The sequence below is a fragment of the Mycteria americana genome, chromosome 1, assembly GCF_035582795.1.
Source record: "Mycteria americana isolate JAX WOST 10 ecotype Jacksonville Zoo and Gardens chromosome 1, USCA_MyAme_1.0, whole genome shotgun sequence".
NCBI classification, from domain to species: Eukaryota; Metazoa; Chordata; class Aves; order Ciconiiformes; family Ciconiidae; genus Mycteria; species Mycteria americana.
In genome coordinates, this window is record NC_134365.1 from 116,315,556 (window position 1) to 116,334,458 (window position 18,903).

The 18,903-nt window shown below is 39.6% G+C and overlaps 1 protein-coding gene across 2 annotated transcripts; it reads right to left on the reverse strand.

Annotated features, from left to right (window-relative positions):
* Nucleotides 1-1,253: 1,253 nt before the first annotated feature.
* MRPL39 (mitochondrial ribosomal protein L39) lies at nucleotides 1,254-12,224 on the reverse strand. Of its 2 annotated transcripts, XM_075516822.1 has the most exons (10): nucleotides 12,084-12,223; nucleotides 11,355-11,561; nucleotides 10,881-11,020; nucleotides 10,297-10,396; nucleotides 9,589-9,656; nucleotides 8,148-8,260; nucleotides 4,922-4,987; nucleotides 3,520-3,673; nucleotides 2,568-2,615; nucleotides 1,254-1,503 (listed from the first exon to the last, which is right to left on the reverse strand). In XM_075516822.1, exons 1-10 carry the CDS (start codon nucleotides 12,133-12,135, stop codon nucleotides 1,417-1,419), a joined length of 1,035 nt encoding a protein of 344 aa, XP_075372937.1. In that variant the 5' UTR covers nucleotides 12,136-12,223; the 3' UTR covers nucleotides 1,254-1,416. The 2 variants fall into 2 exon arrangements, with proteins under 2 accessions (XP_075372937.1, XP_075372946.1); XM_075516831.1 differs by lacking the exon at nucleotides 2,568-2,615 and having other exon boundaries at nucleotides 12,084-12,224.
* Nucleotides 12,225-18,903: the final 6,679 nt, after the last annotated feature.

Genomic DNA, 18,903 nt, shown 5'->3' on the forward strand with positions numbered 1-18,903 from the left:
CTGTAAAGATCTACTGTATTTAGCAGGAAACTAAACCAGAGGTCATAGACTGTTAGCATATTGGCGGACTTCAAATTTCATTGTATGCCAGTAAATTTGAATAGCTAAAGATTGCACTAAGCACAGAAATGCACAGGAGCAAATATATTTTGGTCTGAGCAAACATAAGGTCTGAACAAACAGAGACCTTAAGCAGATTTCTGCAATTGCACCAAAAGCTACTTTTACCACTTGCATTTCTTCTTCTGTGCTCTGACACATTCAGCATTTACTTACTTATTTAGTTCGATTAAGCTAGGTAAGATTCCCTTACCTAAATGTATTTTGCTGAACTGCTACCCTGCTCTTACAAAACTGTAGTGCCAATTGATTAGAAAGCAAGTGATGCAGTTAATGGTAAAAATAGTAATTGGGATAAAATTCAGAGAAAATACTTGCACTTCAAATAGTAATAAAAATCTCTTCAGGTATAATGGGAATGGCTCTGATGAGCTAAGGATGAAAATCCAAGATGTCAGAAAACATTATCTAACAAAAACCCCTTGTGAAGTTTAATTGAAGTCACCGTATTTAAATATCAAAGAATAAAAATGCATAATAAATCTTACTACACTGGGGATGCAAGTAATAGACTACATTCCTGGTACTATCCTGGAAAATGATCTTCAACTACACTTGTACAGCAAAAAACATTAAACTCAAAGAACTTTCCAGCTTTTATATTCTGCTATTTTTGTATTAATAAAGCAACGGAAATTACACAGTTATCTACTGAATGGAGTCTTTTGAACCGGAAACACAACAGAGTATCTAATTTCAATTCTGACAGGCAATAAAAATGAGTAAAATAATAATCTTTCGTAACACTTAATGGGCTTCTGAAAAGGTCCTTTTTTTTCCTTTCTCTTTTTTTTTTTTTAAAGATACTATTTGTCTTAACTTTCTATTGCAGTAAGCAAAGAACTCAGTGGAATTTCATCAGGAAGTTCCAGCAAGAAACAAACACATTAGGTCAGAAATTAGAAAGAAATACTTTCTTCATGGAAGACCAAACAAGGGGTCTTGAAATTGTATCAAGATAAAGGGGACGGCCCTTCCAGCTGCCAGGTCAACTACAGTCTGTAGGCCAAATTGCAATAATCACAGAGGACAACATCTGGACACATACAATTGTTGTCGAGATAAGGACAAGGATAACTTGCAAGATGAGTTATCACAAATTAAAAAAAAAAAAAGAGGAAAAAAAGGTAATGTTTTAAGTGACATTCAAGTGGACTGAAATGTCTGATACTGGCTTTATATCTATCCATTATTTAGGTTCACAGAATTCAAAAGAATTAGCCAAGACATTTTTATATGCAGAACAAATAAGTCATGTAAAAATACAAGTTTTATTATGTACATTTAGAGGTTAATTTAAATTGATACAGTTTTTCCTTCTTCAGTTCCATCTTTTGCCTCATGACATTCTGCTGCTGCTTCCAAATATTTTTCTTCAGTGACCTGCAGAAACGCAACAATTCTCTTATATTTTTAAACATGATTTAATTCTCCTTGATCCCGGAAATCCTCCCCTCATACTGTCATTGTACCAAGAAAGGACAGCCTACAAAGACAATTATTGTCTCCAAAATTAATCAACCTGAATTACAAGCATCTTCAAACCAATTTCATAGAAAAATATCATGGGTTAGGCTCTGAACACATCCTTGGCTAACAAGTTTCAGTAGACATACAGCATTTTTTTCCTCTCTTGCTACATAAGTAAGTAAAATATTTGATCTGAAGTCTCCAAAACATCTGCTGTTTAATTCTTATGAAGATTTCCCACGTTTAAGCACACCTTGAAAGTGAGTCTCTGGTTATATGCAGCTTACGATATTTTATAATTTCAATTATCTTAAAAACTTGCCTTTTGCATTTATTCAGTCATTGTAAAGCTTCTCTTGATAAGTACATTTCAACTTTGAAACACTGGTTGTTTAACAGAAGCAAGTTTACAGGAAACTCTCATCTCGCATGTAGGTTTTAAACAAGCAAAACATAAACTAATGCATTTATGCAGCTTACTGAAATAGCATTCCCTTTTATCTCCAGTAACTTCCACCTAGGTTCGCGCAATGGTATTAGGTTTTATCCCTGCATTTACTTGTAAGAAACGTAATCGTATATGTTCTCTCAAAACCTGTGGCAGAAACTTGTTACTACCTAAAATCTAGGTATGTGTAAATACATTATTCCAATTTTCAGTTTTCTTACTTCATGTTCACGATTAATACAGGAAAAAATCATTTAAATTTTACACACATGTGATACCAACATTAATTCTAGAGATGAATTTGAAAAATACTAACATAGTTTAAAGTTATAATTAACAGCTCAGAGATGTGCATCTGATGTCCATCTGAAAGGTCAGATGTGCATCTGATCGATCTTCACCTGTGAACATTTCCATTCCTAAAGATATGTTCTTGAAGATATTACCCATCTCTAATCATTCAAATTCTACTCTATCACAGCATATCTTTATATTTGGTAAGCTGTACTTCACCACTAAGGAGACTTACCAGCCTTTTCGATCTTTCCAGCAGTTTGTGCCACACGGTGTGGTGAGCCTGTATTAAATATCATTACATGATGTTACTGGTGGCCAAAAAAAAAAAATATTCTCATAGAATAGATTCTGTTAAGTGTATAGAAATGATGGTGCAAAACCATAACAATCCCTAATTCAGATGTTACAGGTTATGATTTCAGTGTCCAATTTGCCCATGTTCCTTTGGGGAACTTGAATAAATGTCTGCTGATCACATCCATTCATTGTGTGGAATCATTGAGGGGGTAATGGGCAAAAATGGGAATTAAAGTCTTATGACGAGGAAGGGTACACAGAGATGAAGTGAGGAACCCAGTGCCCACTTTTCCCTTGAAAACTTCCCCAACTGAAACAACAGCACACGTGCTAGACCACAGGTCAAAATCATAGAATTCAACAGAAATGGGAAGAAAGACTCCTGCCTCCACCTATAGTTCTGCAAAGACTTTGTTTAAGACTGATTAGTGCTAGGACATTTTTTGTTACTGTTGCTAAGTTTTACTTTGGTGTCATGGAAGACTTTGAAATGGTATCCTTTATCACAAGTATAAATTCAAAGTCCTGCTCTTTCCTGAATCTGAATAAACACTGTCGGCAGCCTCAATTTCAAAAGATTAGCATGTACAGGTGAATGAAATATCCATGCAGAAATTGCACAACTGAAACAACACTTTCAGTACTGAAAAATAATATCAAGGGCCCTCTGATGCAAACTTTTCTAGTTCTGATTTCACATCCACAATAGTTCCAGGAAAACGAACCCCAAATATCCAACATAGTCATCATCATGGGCCTTCCTTTTCTGCTACTGTTCTCACCTCTGAATTACATTCAGCTACCAGCACAGCATATAATAAAGAACAGGAAGTAAGCCAAATGCCCTAACTTAACGAAGGAAAACCTGTACAAAATGGATTAGTTACCTTCAAATGGATTGGCAGGGACACACCCTGGAACCTCCTTATCAATTCAGATTGGTTAGTCTGAAGATTATGGGCTGCCGTTATCTCATACTGGAAACAGAAACTTGTCCTTGGAATATGAGGGCCTTCACTAACATCTACAAAGTCACCAAACCTGATGGGAGCAAAAAAAACCTCTGTGTCAAATATATTCAGAGAGAAGTACAAGCCTATTTGTTTTTATTTTTGATTAGCAAATTCCTATCTACAAAACAGATGAAAGAAAATCCACATAAATCCCAAAACAAATCTAAACAAATCCCCAGTTCAGCATTTCTAGGTTTCCTGAAGCGAAAGTACAAGTCACACAATTTCCTAAAATGAATTTATGAAATTTAAACCTCAAGTCTAGAAAGAGGATCCTAGGTTTAACAAATCTTTGAAGCCATGTTGGCTTTAAAAGTGGGGTAACTGTCATTCACCAGAAAAAGATTTGTCTCAAAGATCACATATTTTCCACAGTACAGTGTTTACAACCTGCACAGGTATTTCCCTTCCAGGTCTTGGAAAACTGCAAATCAATTAAGAAAAGTGAGAGACAAAGAGATGTACAGCAAAAGAACGTTCAGAACAAACCTCTCCCAGAAATCAGTAGGTAATCCCATTTTCCTTCTTATTGAGCAAACTAGAGAGTGGGAGGAAGGAGCAACAACAGACACAACGTTGTTCTAAAATTTCAAGAACCATCACTGCAAGAACCATCACTGCAAAGACCTCTGTTCCTTTAGAGAGAGGTGGACTCCAAAATAAAATGTAGAACAATTTAGACACCTAGAAAACTGAACATCCTACACTAGCCTAAGCTAGTCACAAATTCTTTTATATGCCTGAGTTACAATACAAGCTTCCTGCCTCCAGCCTAAGAACTTTGTATCTTACACTGTATCCCAGGAGCCAGCTCCATTCTCATCTCCACCACTACAAGGCAGTAGCTTGCCAGTTAGGAAGATCTTGACAACTTTGGAAGAAAAATCCACTATACGATGCTAACTCTTGTTTTCAAACAAGTATTTGGTTTGTATTTTATTTAACCTGTCAAGCTCTAGAGATTTATTTAGATTTTATGTAAAAGCATTTAAAGCAGTAAGACTTCTCTGGCACTTACCACCTTTAATATAACAAGAAATAGAAATGTAGCGAGGTCCACCAAGTGTTAAGTATCACAAAACAATGGTTATATTAAAAAAAAAACAAAAACCAACATCCAAACAACAATTTAAGGCAGACTACAGACAGCAATGAATACAAGTGATTTCTAAATTGAAAAACATCACAAGTAACTTACTCTTCTCGCTTGCAGATGGTACTTGCAATACAATCAAATCTTTCAGTGAATCATTACAGAGAGTTCAGTTTTGCTCACCTATGTAACGTTACAATTCCTTCCATATTCTGAGAAGCTTTTCGTTCTATCATCTCCATTTTGTATCTGAAGAAGACAAAAAAAAGATTTAAAAAATCCTGACCTTTAACACCTAGTTCTTATAAGAATACTTAAGAGATCAATTTAAGGAGCATTCTTAAAAATCATGCTCGTATTTATGTGAGCTTTGAAACAGGTTTAAATTCTTAATTTTATATGACAACACGTATTGGCATGTTTCATAAAGAATGCCATATAGACCTGTTAGTCTAATCTCAGTTCCTGGAAAAATTATGGACAAGATTATACTGAGTACTATCAAAAGGCATTTAAAGAATAATGCAATCATCAGGCACAGTCAACATGGGTTCACAAAGGGAAAGTCCTGTTTAACTAATTTGATACCCTTCTATGTGACATGGTTTAGCCCCAGCCGGCAACCAAGCACCACTCAGCCACTGGCTCACCCTCCTCCCACCCTCCGGCGGGATGGGGGAGAGCAAAAGTAAGAACACTCATAGGTTGAGATAAGAACAGTAAATAAAATAAATAAATAAAATAATGATGATGATGATGATAATAATTTTTAAAAATTGTAATGAAACAGAAAACAACAAGAGAACGAGAGAGAGGAACAAAACCCAGGGAAAAAAAACAAGTGACGCAACTGCTCACCACCCACCGACTGACGCCCAGCCTGTCCCCAAGCAGCAATCGCTGCCCCCTGGCCAACTCCCCCCAGTTTATATACTGAGCATGATGTCACATGGTATGGAATAGCCCTTTGGCCAGTTTGGGTCAGCTGTCCTGGCCCTGTCCCCTCTCAGCCTCTTGTGCACCTGGCAGAACATGGGAAGCTGAAAAGTCCTTGACTACTGTAAGCATTCCTTAGCAACAACTAAACCAGCAGTGTGTTATCAACATTATTCTCATGCTAAATCCAAAACACAGCACTATACCAGCTACTAGGAAGAAAATTAACTCTATCCCAGCCAAAACCAGGATACTATAATAAGGTCACCTGCCTAGTGGATGAAGGGAAGGCAGTGGATGTAGTTTTTCTGGATTTTAGTTAAGGCTTTTGATACTGTCCCTCACAGCAACCTTCTGGACAAGTTGTCCAACTGTTGGATGAGCAGCTTCACGGTGCGCTGGGTGAAGAACTGGCTGAATGGCAGAGCTCAACGGGTTTTAGTGAATGGGGCTACATCTGGCTGGCCACCAGGGGTGTTCCTCAGGGTTCAATTCTAGGGCCAGTTCTGTTCCATATATTCATCAATGATCTGGATGCAGGATTTGAATGCACCATCTGTATGCATCATGTATGCTGATGATACCAAACTGGGAGGTGCTGTTGACTCTCTTGGACAAGAAGCCTTGCAGAGGGATCTAGATAGATTGGAGCATTGGGCTATGATTAATGGGATGAAATTTAACAAGTCAAAATGCCAGATTCTGCACCTGGGACAGAGTAATGCCGGGCATAAGTATAAACTGGGAGAGAAGTGGCTGGAGAGCAGCCCTGCAGAAAGGGACCTGGGGGTGCTGGTCGACAGCAGGCTCAATATGAGCCAGCAGTGTGCCCTGGCAGCCAAGAGGGCAAACAGCATCCTGGGGTGCATCAAACACAGCATAACCAGCCGGTCAAAAGAGGTGATTATCCTGCTGTATTCAGCGTTGGTGCGGCCTCACCTTGAGTACTGTGCGCAGTTCTGGGCCCCACAATTTAAGAAGGACGTGAAGGTCCTTGAATGCATCCAGAGGAGGGCAACAAAGCTGGTGACAGGGCTGGAAGGAATGCCCTATGAGAAGCAGCTAAGGACTTTGGGCTTGTCTCATTTGGAGAAAAGGAGGCTGAGGGGTGACCTCACTGCTCTCTCCAGCTTCCTGAGGAGGGGAAGTGGAGAGGGAGGTGCTGATCTCTTCTCCCTAGTATCCTGTGATAGGATGCGTGGGAATGGTTCAAAGCTGCACCAGGGGAGGTTTAGACTGGACATTAGGAAGCATTTATTTACCGAGAGGGTGATCAAACGCTGGAACAGGCTTCCTACAGAGGTAGTCAATGCCCTAAGCCTGTCAGTGTTTAAGAGGCATTTGGACAATGCCCTTAACAACATGCTTTAACTTGGTCAGCCCTGAAGTGGTCAGGCAGTTGGACTAGATGATCGTTGTAGGGCCCTTCCAACTATTTCGTCTATTCTAGTCTATTCTGTTCTAAGTATATGTTATAGGAATGCCATGCTCTCTCAGCAGAGTTTTATTCAGAAAGAAAAAATGAACCTACTACTTCAAATAAAAGTAAGAGATTTTCTAGTCACATGTAAGGCTAGAAGACACTATCAGATCACCTAAACTGCCTTTATGCAATGTGTGGTCCTCAACAGCTGGTCATCTGCAAGACAGCAAAGTGTTGTCTGCTCTTTCTACACACACACAAATACACAATGTCTAAAGCTATTATCAAAAGTCAGCTGCCACCTACTGTCAATGCTTGCCAGCCAACATAGTGAAGAGGTGCTAGTCCATATGTCACATTAATATCACCTTCATTACTAAACTAAAAAACTAGTTATTTTTGCTACTTTAGCTTTAGCATTATTTTATTTTGGTTCACAAAATTATAAATTATTTATCATTTCCCCCCACCTCTCTCCAACTGCCAAAAAGCTGTGGACCAGAGAATTTTTCTCCCAAAACCTTGCTTAAGTGTTTTTTTCAGCGGAGAAGACTGGAATGTTTTGAACAAGCCTTCTTTTATAGCACAGGCCAGAGTATTTTACCCATTTTCCCCCTGCAGAGCTCAAAAACTGCATTTCATCAAATCTTCATTTGAAGATACCAAGATATGAAAAATCTACATTTCTTTGAATATGAAAGCCTTTCAGCAAAGGCTGAGAGTAAGTAGCATGCCAAGTCTAACCACCAGAGCTTCAATTTAAAAGTAGGGAAATCTTGAAGCTCACTATTAAACTAAGAAGTCTACAGTCTTTCCGTTTGTCACAAAACTACTTCCAGCAAGGGTGCCTGGTGTTGGCCTCTGGAGAGAGCATTAAAAATGAAGTAAGGTAGTGTGACAAAGAGAATGGAGGCATGTTCATTCAGAGTAGTGGAAGAAGTACCTTCTTACTTCACCCGTCACATCTTATTTCAGATTTACAAAAACAAGCAGAGATTTAAATTAATGTCTAATTGCCTTTCTAAAAGAAAGGCAAATTCAGACACTTACCTGTTATGTTGAAACATTTCACGTGCTACTTTTGCTTCAACATGCAGTGTTTCAAATGGCAGGTCTTTATCAATTAGCTTTCTGGCATCCCTTGTAAGAGAATGGAAGTTGTCCTAAAAAACAGTTGATAAATATATAACTGTCACCACTGTTTTACAGCTGTACTGAATAGACAAAGCATAGGAAATACTAAATATCAGTCAAAACAATAAGGATCATCTACTACAAATCCTAAAGATAAGAATATTGCTGTAGGATTGTAACTCTTACTATTTATCTGCAATAGATTGCTACATATCATCACTGTTTGAATGGACTGATTCAATGCCCAGTGAAATCAATAGGCATTTTTCCATCAGAAACTATACATATTAATTGGAGTTAAACTTCTCAGGTTTTCCCAACATGATATAGACACATACAGTCTTGCTACTGTTAAATATTCATCTGTGTATCCTGTTTCCCAGAGTCATGATACCACTTATAAATGACCTCTATTCTGATGGAATCAAAATAAAAAAGTACTGAATAATTAGACTGATTGCCTTGGTCCAGAATCCAAAGCTCTGCATACTCACATTTGTCAATAAATAAGAAATTGTTATTAGGAGAAATTACATTTATAATGTCACTTAGGAAAACATTTCAAACTAAGCTACTTCAACTACAAGATCACACTGAAGAAAAATTCTGCATTGTACCAACATTGCTTTGTTAGCCATACACACCTTGCTAATATCTGGGCATGAGAACAAGAATAGGCACCAGACGAGTAAAACACTCATGATCACACCAGTTACCAAACAGTTATGAGACTTAAAGCTTTTAGATGATTAGATTTACCGAAGAGCATAAAATATAAGCAAGCTATTAAGGAAAGCTTCATCTGAATGTGCTTACGGTTCTTTTACAACAATAAACCGATTATGCTGTAAACCACTAGGTGAAAATACACAGATTACACACATTTTTCTTTTCAGCGGGCTCTATTCACACAAAGGCTATAGGGCTATGGTTGCATTTACATTACCAGGCAAGAGTGGCTGAGTAGGAGCAGATATGTAGGAGTAGGAGCAGTACAAAGATGGCACTAAGGTCCCAACAGCCACGCCAACTATTTTGGGAACTGTGTTTCAGACTAGAGCTACTCTAGCCCCATACACTTAAAACCTGTAAGTATTTGGAGGACAGCTCTAGGTTTAGTTTCATCTGAAAGGAACCCAGTTTGTGTGCTCTGAGACCACTCTGCCATGAAAGCCACTATGTGGTAAATGTGGAGATTAGTTTCCAAAAAGTACTCCTGACCTAAAAGAAAATACTAGTGTAGATATACCCTATGAAAAGAAAAAAAACTTGCTGCCCTCTCTCCCCCATTAGAAAAGAACCACTGGACAAGGATGCAAGCTTTGTAACTTTTTGAGGAAGAAGTTATTGTGCTTACGTTTGTTGGTTTCCAGTCATTCAGTCTATTGTCCAAAATTACATCATAACAGAAAGCTCCAGAGATCACTGCAATTCCAATTCCAAAGAGAAAAATATTCATGTTTGTAACAAAGTATTATTGCCATAATACACACTTATAAATATATCAAAATGAATGAGAAGAACAACAAAATGATCTCAAGAAATCCATCGTAAAATATAAATTTTCAGCTGTGATTATATACTCAAATGGCAGATTAAACCTGTATCAGGTCACAGATGAGCAAAAGTTGTTACTAACCCTGTTTGTACTTCAATAATCTTCCAACTTGATGTATACATCATAATTTTTAGTAACTCAAGTGCTCACAAGGTTACGTAGTTATTAGGGCAAATTTCACAGAAACACATCACGTCTTCTAAATACCTTACTCATGTAACTTCACAATAAGAAGGTTATGTCCTCAGGTTATTAACTTAACCTATGAAATCCCAAGTGGTCTGAAACCCAGTTGCCACAGACCAATTTTCTGTACTTTGATAACAAAATTCTTTTCAGTGTGATCGCTGTAAATTAAAGGCTACAACAACAGCATGGAATACACAAATCAATGCTAAGTCCCTTCAATCATTGGAAAAGAAGCCTCTGATTTTGTTGGTAACATTATCAGACATCACTTAAGAAGCAACAAAAGACAAGATGATGAGTATAAAACACTTATATCACCTGGCACTTCTGGAGCTTTAATTAGATTCACTGAGTACTCATCTTTGAACGCCCGCTTTAACACACATGCCATGATCATGGCACAGGAACGCCAATACGCCTATAAAGAGAATTTCAAAACACAGATTTATTACCTCGAAGCGAACAACCCATACCAGATGAACATCAGCTATTTATTTCAAAAGAACACCAACATTTAACTGAATTAGGCACAAACCTAGCTGTCAACCCAAGCATTACTTTCTTTCTTAAACTTCTATTTGGAGATGATTATCCACACAGAATCAATCAAAAAAGTCAAAACTGGGCTTAAAACGCAAGCCAGATGTTTCCCTGGAGATACGTAAATCTGAAATCATATAACAATACAACAATATAGGTTGAAAGGGATGCCCGCACATCATCTAGCCCACACCCTGGTCCAACCAATGATAACCATGATGTGCCAACCAACTATTAAAAATATCTGAACTTTCACGACAACAAAGTTCAAGAAAGCAGACAGACATGGAACTGAAAGGGGCATAACAGAATCAAGTGGTCATAATCAGGCTTACCTGCAATGGGATAAGATACAGACTTACCTTGTTTACTTCCTCTGGATCTTCATCTTTGAAAGTAAGGAACTGAATTTCACATGATTTGGTCAAGGGTCTATACATATCCCACACTTCACCATCCACAAGAGCTAGAACAGATTTCCTGCAATGCCATTCACTTAAGTCTAAAGAAAATTTAAAAGTATTACACAGTTATTAACCATACTCCTCAGAGTCAGCAGTTTAGACCCCTGCATTTGTAACAACAAACTGCAAGTTTCGTTTTTGTAAATGACTTGGAAGAATGATCCCCCCAAAATTAACTCAGTTTCTGCTGATGTATTTTAGTACAAATGTATTTTAAACATAACAACTACAAATATTCTGAACGCATGTCTGTTACCTTGGTTATTAAAATGTCAGTAATATTAACATTTCAAATTTGGATGACAAGTACTTCAATTGGCAGCACAATTTTCATCACCAGTGGCACGTTAGTTTAAGAGTCCATCCACTTACGCATGGCACAATTGTATGGAGTAGACAAAGCTTTGTTCATTACAAACACGCTGCCAGGGTGAGATTTCCCAGTGTATTTTACTTCGATTTTCTCAATTCGTGGATACAGAGATAACTGTCTCTCTTTCTCTTTGGTAAAGAGCTCATTACGCATCTGAATCACTTCATCTGATGTCAGTCGAGAAACAGTCGGCGTAGAGATGAACCCTGGTAAAAGGAATAATCTAAAATAAGCAATAAGGAGTTTTTAAAGCCTCTTTATAAGATGTTTGTTTCTACAGAAAGGAAGACATGTCACTGCACTGCTAATCCATGTGCCTGTCTCAATATGTATAAGGTGAACACTTCAGCAGCTCCTACTGCCCGTCCATTCTCGGTCAGCGCCTGCATGAAGTCACAACAGAAAACTCTGAAGCAACGAAAGCTTAATGACGTTCTCTGGCTGCAAAGGCTCTTCTCTCAGACAGGTTCCTGCGGACCGGGCCCGCTCCGTGCCACCGCACCCGCGCCTGCCTCGCACCCGCGCCTGCCTCGTCCCTACGGCCGCCTTGTCCCTACGGCCGCCGCGCCCCGGCCGGCGCCCACAGCGGCCTCCTCAACCCGGCGGGCCGGGGGCCCGAGCCGCCCCAAGCCGGGCCCCTCAAAGCACCGGCGCAGGACAAACCCGCAACCAGCCCGGCGCCCCGCTGCGCCCGCACACGCCCCCGCGCCCGAACCGCCGCCACTCACGGCGCCACTCCCGCCCGCCCCGCAGGCAGCGGGCGGCCCAGCGCGCCGCCATGCTCCGGCCCACTCCCACCGCCCCGGTGCAGCCTCCCCCAGCTCCGCCGGAAACAGCGGCGCCGGCAGTGCCGTTCCGCCCGTTGCAGCTCCCGCGGCCGCCAGGCGGCGCCGCGGGGCCCGGGCCGGGGCCGCGTCGAGGCGCAGCACGGGGCCTGCGGGGCGGTGGCGGCTCGGGACGGGGCGGGGCGGGAGGAACGGCCGGCGGTGGCCCGCAGCGCAGCGGGGAGCTGGCCCGCCTCGCCCTCAGCCCTTACCCCTCTCTTCAGAGGCCCCATTATGTATATATTAGCTCCGCTACCCTGCGGGTGTAACGCGTAGCCCCTCTGCCCTCCCTTTGCCTCGGCAGGCCTCATTTCGCCAGGCAGTAAGGTCATCCCCGAAACCAGCAGCTTTTGGATGGCCTTGAGGTGTATATTCAGCCGCCTCGTATTAAGGATCGTCGATATGTAGCACTGGGCTTACAGCATGACCATTAACAGCCGGGTGGCTGGTGGAAAGGGTCTTTGGTGCCCGGCTCCCGGCTGCGGCAGGGCCGCGGGCAGGCCTGTGTGGCTGCAGCTCCTCACCGCCAGCTCCCCTGCGCCGTCACTGGCCTCCCTACCTCCCCAAAAGATTGAAGCCAAGCACAGACTAGCTACTGCCCAGGTAAAAAAATCATGGCTTGTGTCAATTTTTTTTTAAATTTGTGAAATAACTCGGATTGTGTTTCAATGCTTTACAATTTAGCTGATGGTGGTCTTCAGCCCAGTCCCCAGTTGGCAAAGATAGAACAACAGCCATGAAGAATGCCAGTGTCAAACAGTTACACTGAATGGGTGTCATTAAGAGCTAAAGGATGTAATTAGACTCAGCATCAAAAAAAAAAAAAAGTGTTCATACTGGCAAGGGCTGGCAACAGACGGAGAATTTTCCACTGTGGAAACACGTCTGCAGAGCAGCAGGACAGCTGGCTCCTCCTGGTTCGGTACCGGGCACTGGCTTCCCTGGTCACCCGGGCTCTCATCCAGAAAACCAGGTGTGCAAGTATGGTAGCTATTTGTGCCCTTCGTTGCACTATTTGATAGATTAAGAATTTCAGCAAGTCAATCATCCTGCTTCCTCATTTTTCAAAACGAGTTAAATACAAGTTATTTTTTAGTGCACCAGGCTCATTATAGGCTACATACTTGCTTGTGTAAAACAGTTTACAGCCTTGAGGTGAAAGGTCCTGAGAAAACACAAAGGTGCTATTATTATTTATATCATTGTAGCTCAACTACACCATTTCTTCTATTAAATTTTTATTCTATGGCTTGAGGAATTGTATACAGTCGGTGATCAAATCACATAATTGTTTTATTTTATACAGTAAAAAAAAAAGTCACAATGTAGGGTATAAAAAGAAAATTTTTACTCTATGAGGGGATAAATTTAAAATGTTTGGAGGACGAAAGACAGAATCAAACCCTATGCTGTCATTCTGAGGAAGTCTTGAACAACAAGAGTAAAATCCTATTTGATACCGCACACTTTATTATATGTCTCTCTCTGTTTTAAATGGCCACTTTCTAAATCTTCTTTTGTACAAGTATTTGCAACTTTTTATTCAGCTTAATCTTCAGAAAAATGGTAGTAGAATATCTGGTCCATCCTTCCACTTGTTTGGTGTCACTCTGGAAGCACAATGCAGATAAAAACCATCTGGGACTTGTAACACACTGAAGACTATAGAAGGATCATGGTCCTATGACCATGCCTTTTGGTAATCCCTGTCCAACAGAGTGACAGTGCAAAGCTTTACCCCTCAGTGGAAATCAAAAGACATCCAAAGCTGCTGGAAATTTCACCCAGGGTTCAGCTGGCAGCTCTACAGCCCGTGGACAAAAGCAGAAAAGAGGAAGAACAATGGCATAGATTTGGGGTTAATTAAAAAGCCAGACTTCAAGCTTATTTTTGGTTCATGCTGACACAGCTGGCTCACAACTGTAATATCATTTCTCTGTTTACTACAGTATATTTACTTGAGGATTCTGTGAGAGGGTAAAAACCCCTGAGTCCACTCAAATCCCATGGACTGAGCCAAGGGCCAGCTGGGGGTTACTCTCAGCTGCCAAACACGGCCCTGTCAGCAGCCTGTGCGGGGACATAAAGGCTTGGTGTAATCCCCCAGCTATCGATCCCTCAATGCCAGAAGACAAAGGCCTTCCAACTGAGAAGAACTCTGGGAAGGGTTTGGCTGAAGTCCAGCAGCTTTTAGTGTGCCACAACATGGAGCATGTTTGTGGTACTGAGAAGAGACAGGTAACAAAAGTGAAAAACTGTCCAAGAATAATTACAAGGTATCAGGCTTCATAAAGCCCTTTGACTTTCAGGAAAACTGTGGATGTTATTTTATAATGTGCAGAAGAAAATGTGAGGTTGCCCTATGAGGCAACAGCAACCCCATTAGGTGCTCTTATGCCATAGTATGTGATCCAACCGTAATGAGTAAGTAACAAACCATGACGGTTTATGGCTCTCACAGAAAAAAGATTGCCTCAAAACCAAAACTGGCTTAAAAACTCCTGCCCCTCCCTTTGCCATTCTCATCCATTTCTCACTGCTTACCCTCTAGGTAGACAACTGTGGCAGCACTGTACAAGGCACTGAACACAGGATCACTGAAGTGATACAGATTGCAGGATCAGTATTGCTGAAAGATTATGTTTTATTCACATTATTTCAGTGACCTGGCTTAAAGTGCAGCTTCATATACACATTCCTGTGCACACTGGGCACTGTGGCAAAATAATTCTGAATCTACCACCATCAGGATCCTGGCTAACACATTGTCCACTGTTGCTTAGGTAAATCAGGAAACATCCTACAATGCCATACAATTTGGTGGATCTTTTTGAGAGATGTACCTTTGATTGCTACTGAGCTGTCTGCTCAGCGGCAGTAATCTTGCAAATTCAGTTGAAAAAATGGCATTAATACTGTACTTTGGAAGTCAAAGACAAAATTATACAAGACATTCCAGAAAACGGAGGGGGGGTATTCACAGAAAAAAGCTACTGAGAACAAGTAATTTGTATTGCTGTTATCTTGTTCTACCCTCACATTTTCTGGCTTTCCTGGTTCAAGTTTGGCTGACACATTAGATAAGAAATATTTTAACAGTCTAATAGAGATACAGTATTCTATCACAGCGCTCTAATCCTTTTCATTATAGCAAGACAACTAATCTATAGCATACTCTGTCTTTAAATAGTCATCAACAACAGCTTCATGGAAAAAATACCTGAAATCTTTTTTGCCTCTTTTCTCAAAACTATACTTGCTCACAGTTTTCAGTTTCAAAGTACAAAACAAGCAGATAATCTGCTAGCTAAATCAGATTTTTTTCCAGACAGGAGTTAAAGCAATTAACATGAAGCAGCGAAACAAAGTAACAAGATGCCACAGAAGTAGGAGGGGGACAAGGCCTGCTGTAACTAAAGGAGTGGATAGCCAATAAAGCAATACCCCAGAACATTATAATAAGCTAGGTGTGGTGACAGTTAAAATTGCAAAATAAAAAAATTATTCCTTAAATTGTAGATATCAACCTCTCCACACACTTACACATGGCTGCTGATAATTCTTCACACTAAAGAGCAAGGCTTTCAAGCTGATAGATTCAATGTACTGCAGGCTGGTAGTCTGGCCACAACAAAAAATATATAGCACATCGATCAATGAGTTTCAGAAACAAGGTTTGTGACACAGAGCATGAAATATGTATTTTGGTGATAAAGCTAGTTAATTAAATTGAATCTGTTTTAGCAGTTTTACAAAATAGATTTCCATCAACCTGTCCCATTGCTGTGTCCAGAATCACACCAGAACAGGCACCTTACAGCTATGTGCTCCTGTCTTCTTCACTGACTAGAACAAACATATCTGACAACAATTTGGTGTGCTTGGAAAAAAGGTGTGTACAGAGATTTAACCCACAGGCTATGGCACCAAGTCTCAAATGGCATCTCTGACCACCTCAAACGCAACATTCCTCTTTTAGAAATACGAAAAATTCTGTTTCTTCTTCTTTAAATATGGGAAAATATTCAAACATGTCTTCTTGATTAAAACCTAAACAATGTAAATTCCAATAACAATCAGCCCTCCAACTCTCCATATAAATAAAGATATAGGTATACTTATGCACAGGAGTGCTTTTTTCCTATGTCTTTTACTTTCTCTCTCAGTGGCTCCAGATCCTAAATCCTTCCCCCTGCTCCTCTCATCATAACCAGGCACAGTTATCAGCAACCTTGCTGGGCTACCTGCTGTTATAGATCAGCTAAGAGACACTAAAAAGTTTAAAGAACACCGAACTTCGGAAAGCACAGGAAGAAAAGGGAAGAGTGGTGCAGAACTGTAATCTTTGATGCTTTCACTCCGCAAACAAGACATGAGCTACTCACAGATCATCACACATCCATACTACCTGCTCATCAACACAATAAAAAATATGCATTTGCTTACATGAAACTAGGTTTACACTAGTTGATCTACTTAAATTCAACAAGTAAACTTGAGAGATGTCAGGTTTGCGCCTGAATGGGATATACTAGGGAAGCATTGCCTTTCATTAAACTTTTTTTTTTTAATGGTGGTGCAAGGATGAACATTCATCAGCTGTCCCATGACTGTCTTCTACTTTGGTATGTGCAAGCCATGACAGATGAGTGATTACATCTTACTACTGAAGTGAATTAACATCTTACTATTCTAAGTGATAATTAAACAGCCAGTTCTCTTCTTGTAGTGCACTACTTTTCCCCCTATCCTACGCATGTTTTTGAGAAGAGGAATCATGATCATCTTCCTCTTTTACCTATCTGTAATGTGTACAAGCATTTACATTGCAACACCTTTGTGACCACATTCAGCCGTTCTAATTTGTTGTACTGATTTTTTTATTATTATACCTCAAAGTTATTCTAGAAATCAGCATGCAAGGTGCAGAAAAATAAATCTAAGGTGATTTGGTTTTGTTCCCCCTGCAAAATAAAACCTATTTTGAATGGAGAAATCACCAAAAGGAGTATTTTCTTAATATAGATTAATTTCTCTATATTGATTTTTATCATCCTGTAGCTAAGAAAAATGAAATGTTCACAGAGTGAAGAGTCAGAGTTTTGGCTTATACTGTTTCACAAAATTTTTGCAAATTATTTTTCAAAACTGTTTTCAGAGTGATGGTGCCACCATAAAAGAGGTAAACTTATATTGTTAGAGCAGATTATCATCAGCACTCTGCATTTGCAATAGAAAGTTTCATTAGCAGGAGGAAGAATTCCATTGCAGTGTAAGAATGTACATTTATCTAAAATATCGTCTAATGAATTGAGGGTAATCTTTTGGTTTGTGAACTATTGAGATCATTAAGAAGCAGCCAAGTCTTGAAATCATGTTGTACTTCCACACAATTCTTAAAGGCTTTTCTACACAAAGAACTCGACTAGAATAGTTATTACAAAATAAGATAGCTATTCTTGACCAGCATTCTGTGTGCAGACATTAATTGTAGACTATTTTTATTATTCTGAAAAGCAGTCTCTATGGAAAGCTCTCTAAGAATAACTGTTAAACTGAGTATCTCAAACAAATTCTTCCATGTTGGGCTCTATGTGCTGTGTAATGAAAATATTTTCACTACGTTTAACTTAAAAAGATTAAAAATATGGATAGCAGTCTTGTACTCTTCTAGCAAAGTACTTACAGTATTTTTAAGAATAGCATTGTTCAGCAAAGTACATACATAAAAAGTATATACATTAATTAACTATATGCATTACAACCAGTTTTTCAATAATTCTGTAAACACATTCAGAATACTCTCATTTAGTTGCTGGTGTTTCCTACAATTGTATAAAGCAAGCACAGAAACCGTGATCTAGTTGTTGCTGAAATAAAAGAGAGAAATGTAAAGCAACTGTGAAAGTACTGTGAAACTGTACCAGAAAAAGTTGGAGAAATGCTGGGGAGACAACCCTGTACACTGGGTATTTACTTCACTTGCAAGAGAAACAAAACACTGACCAGGAAAAAAAAAAAAAGAAATTTGACCTCATGCTTATATAAGCCCTACGCATTTAAGTGGATTTACTGTGGTGTAAGAGGCATGTTAGTGAAATCCAAATTAAACCCTATATGTGAGTCTATGTATTTGGGCAGCTAGAACTGAATGTTTACTGTGGTGGAAGGACTACTGCACTAGTCTAAACTTCATCCCATCGTCTAATGGGATACCTTCTCCTCACGATTCATCTCTTCATTCCCCTCTTCAATTCATTGTCATTACATCAGCTTTAGTAGTCATCCTATGAGCTATCCCTTATTCCATACTGCCATTTCTTGACATGCCCCACCTCTATACCTTTTCCACCAGGCTCCTCCCATATATTTAAATTTTATATCAACACGATGTTTCTGTCACCGAGTGGCTTTAAATAGTAAAGCAGTCCTACTGAAATCAATGAAACTTTGTATATGCTTAAAGTTACGATGTGCTGGGCCACACAAAATAAAGAACTTTTCTGTTGCCTGTGGAGTAGTTTTGATTTTATTAAATGCATGTTACCACTATACTGGTAATATATACTGGACATATATATAGATATGCACATTTTTTGCAGAAGTATTACTTGTATTCTGTGTATGTTTTTGCACGTGAAAAATAAGCTAAGAAGATTTTGATATGAAGAGCATCATGGCATCCTGCTTCTTTGGTCTCCATTAAAATAGCTGCTAGAGATTT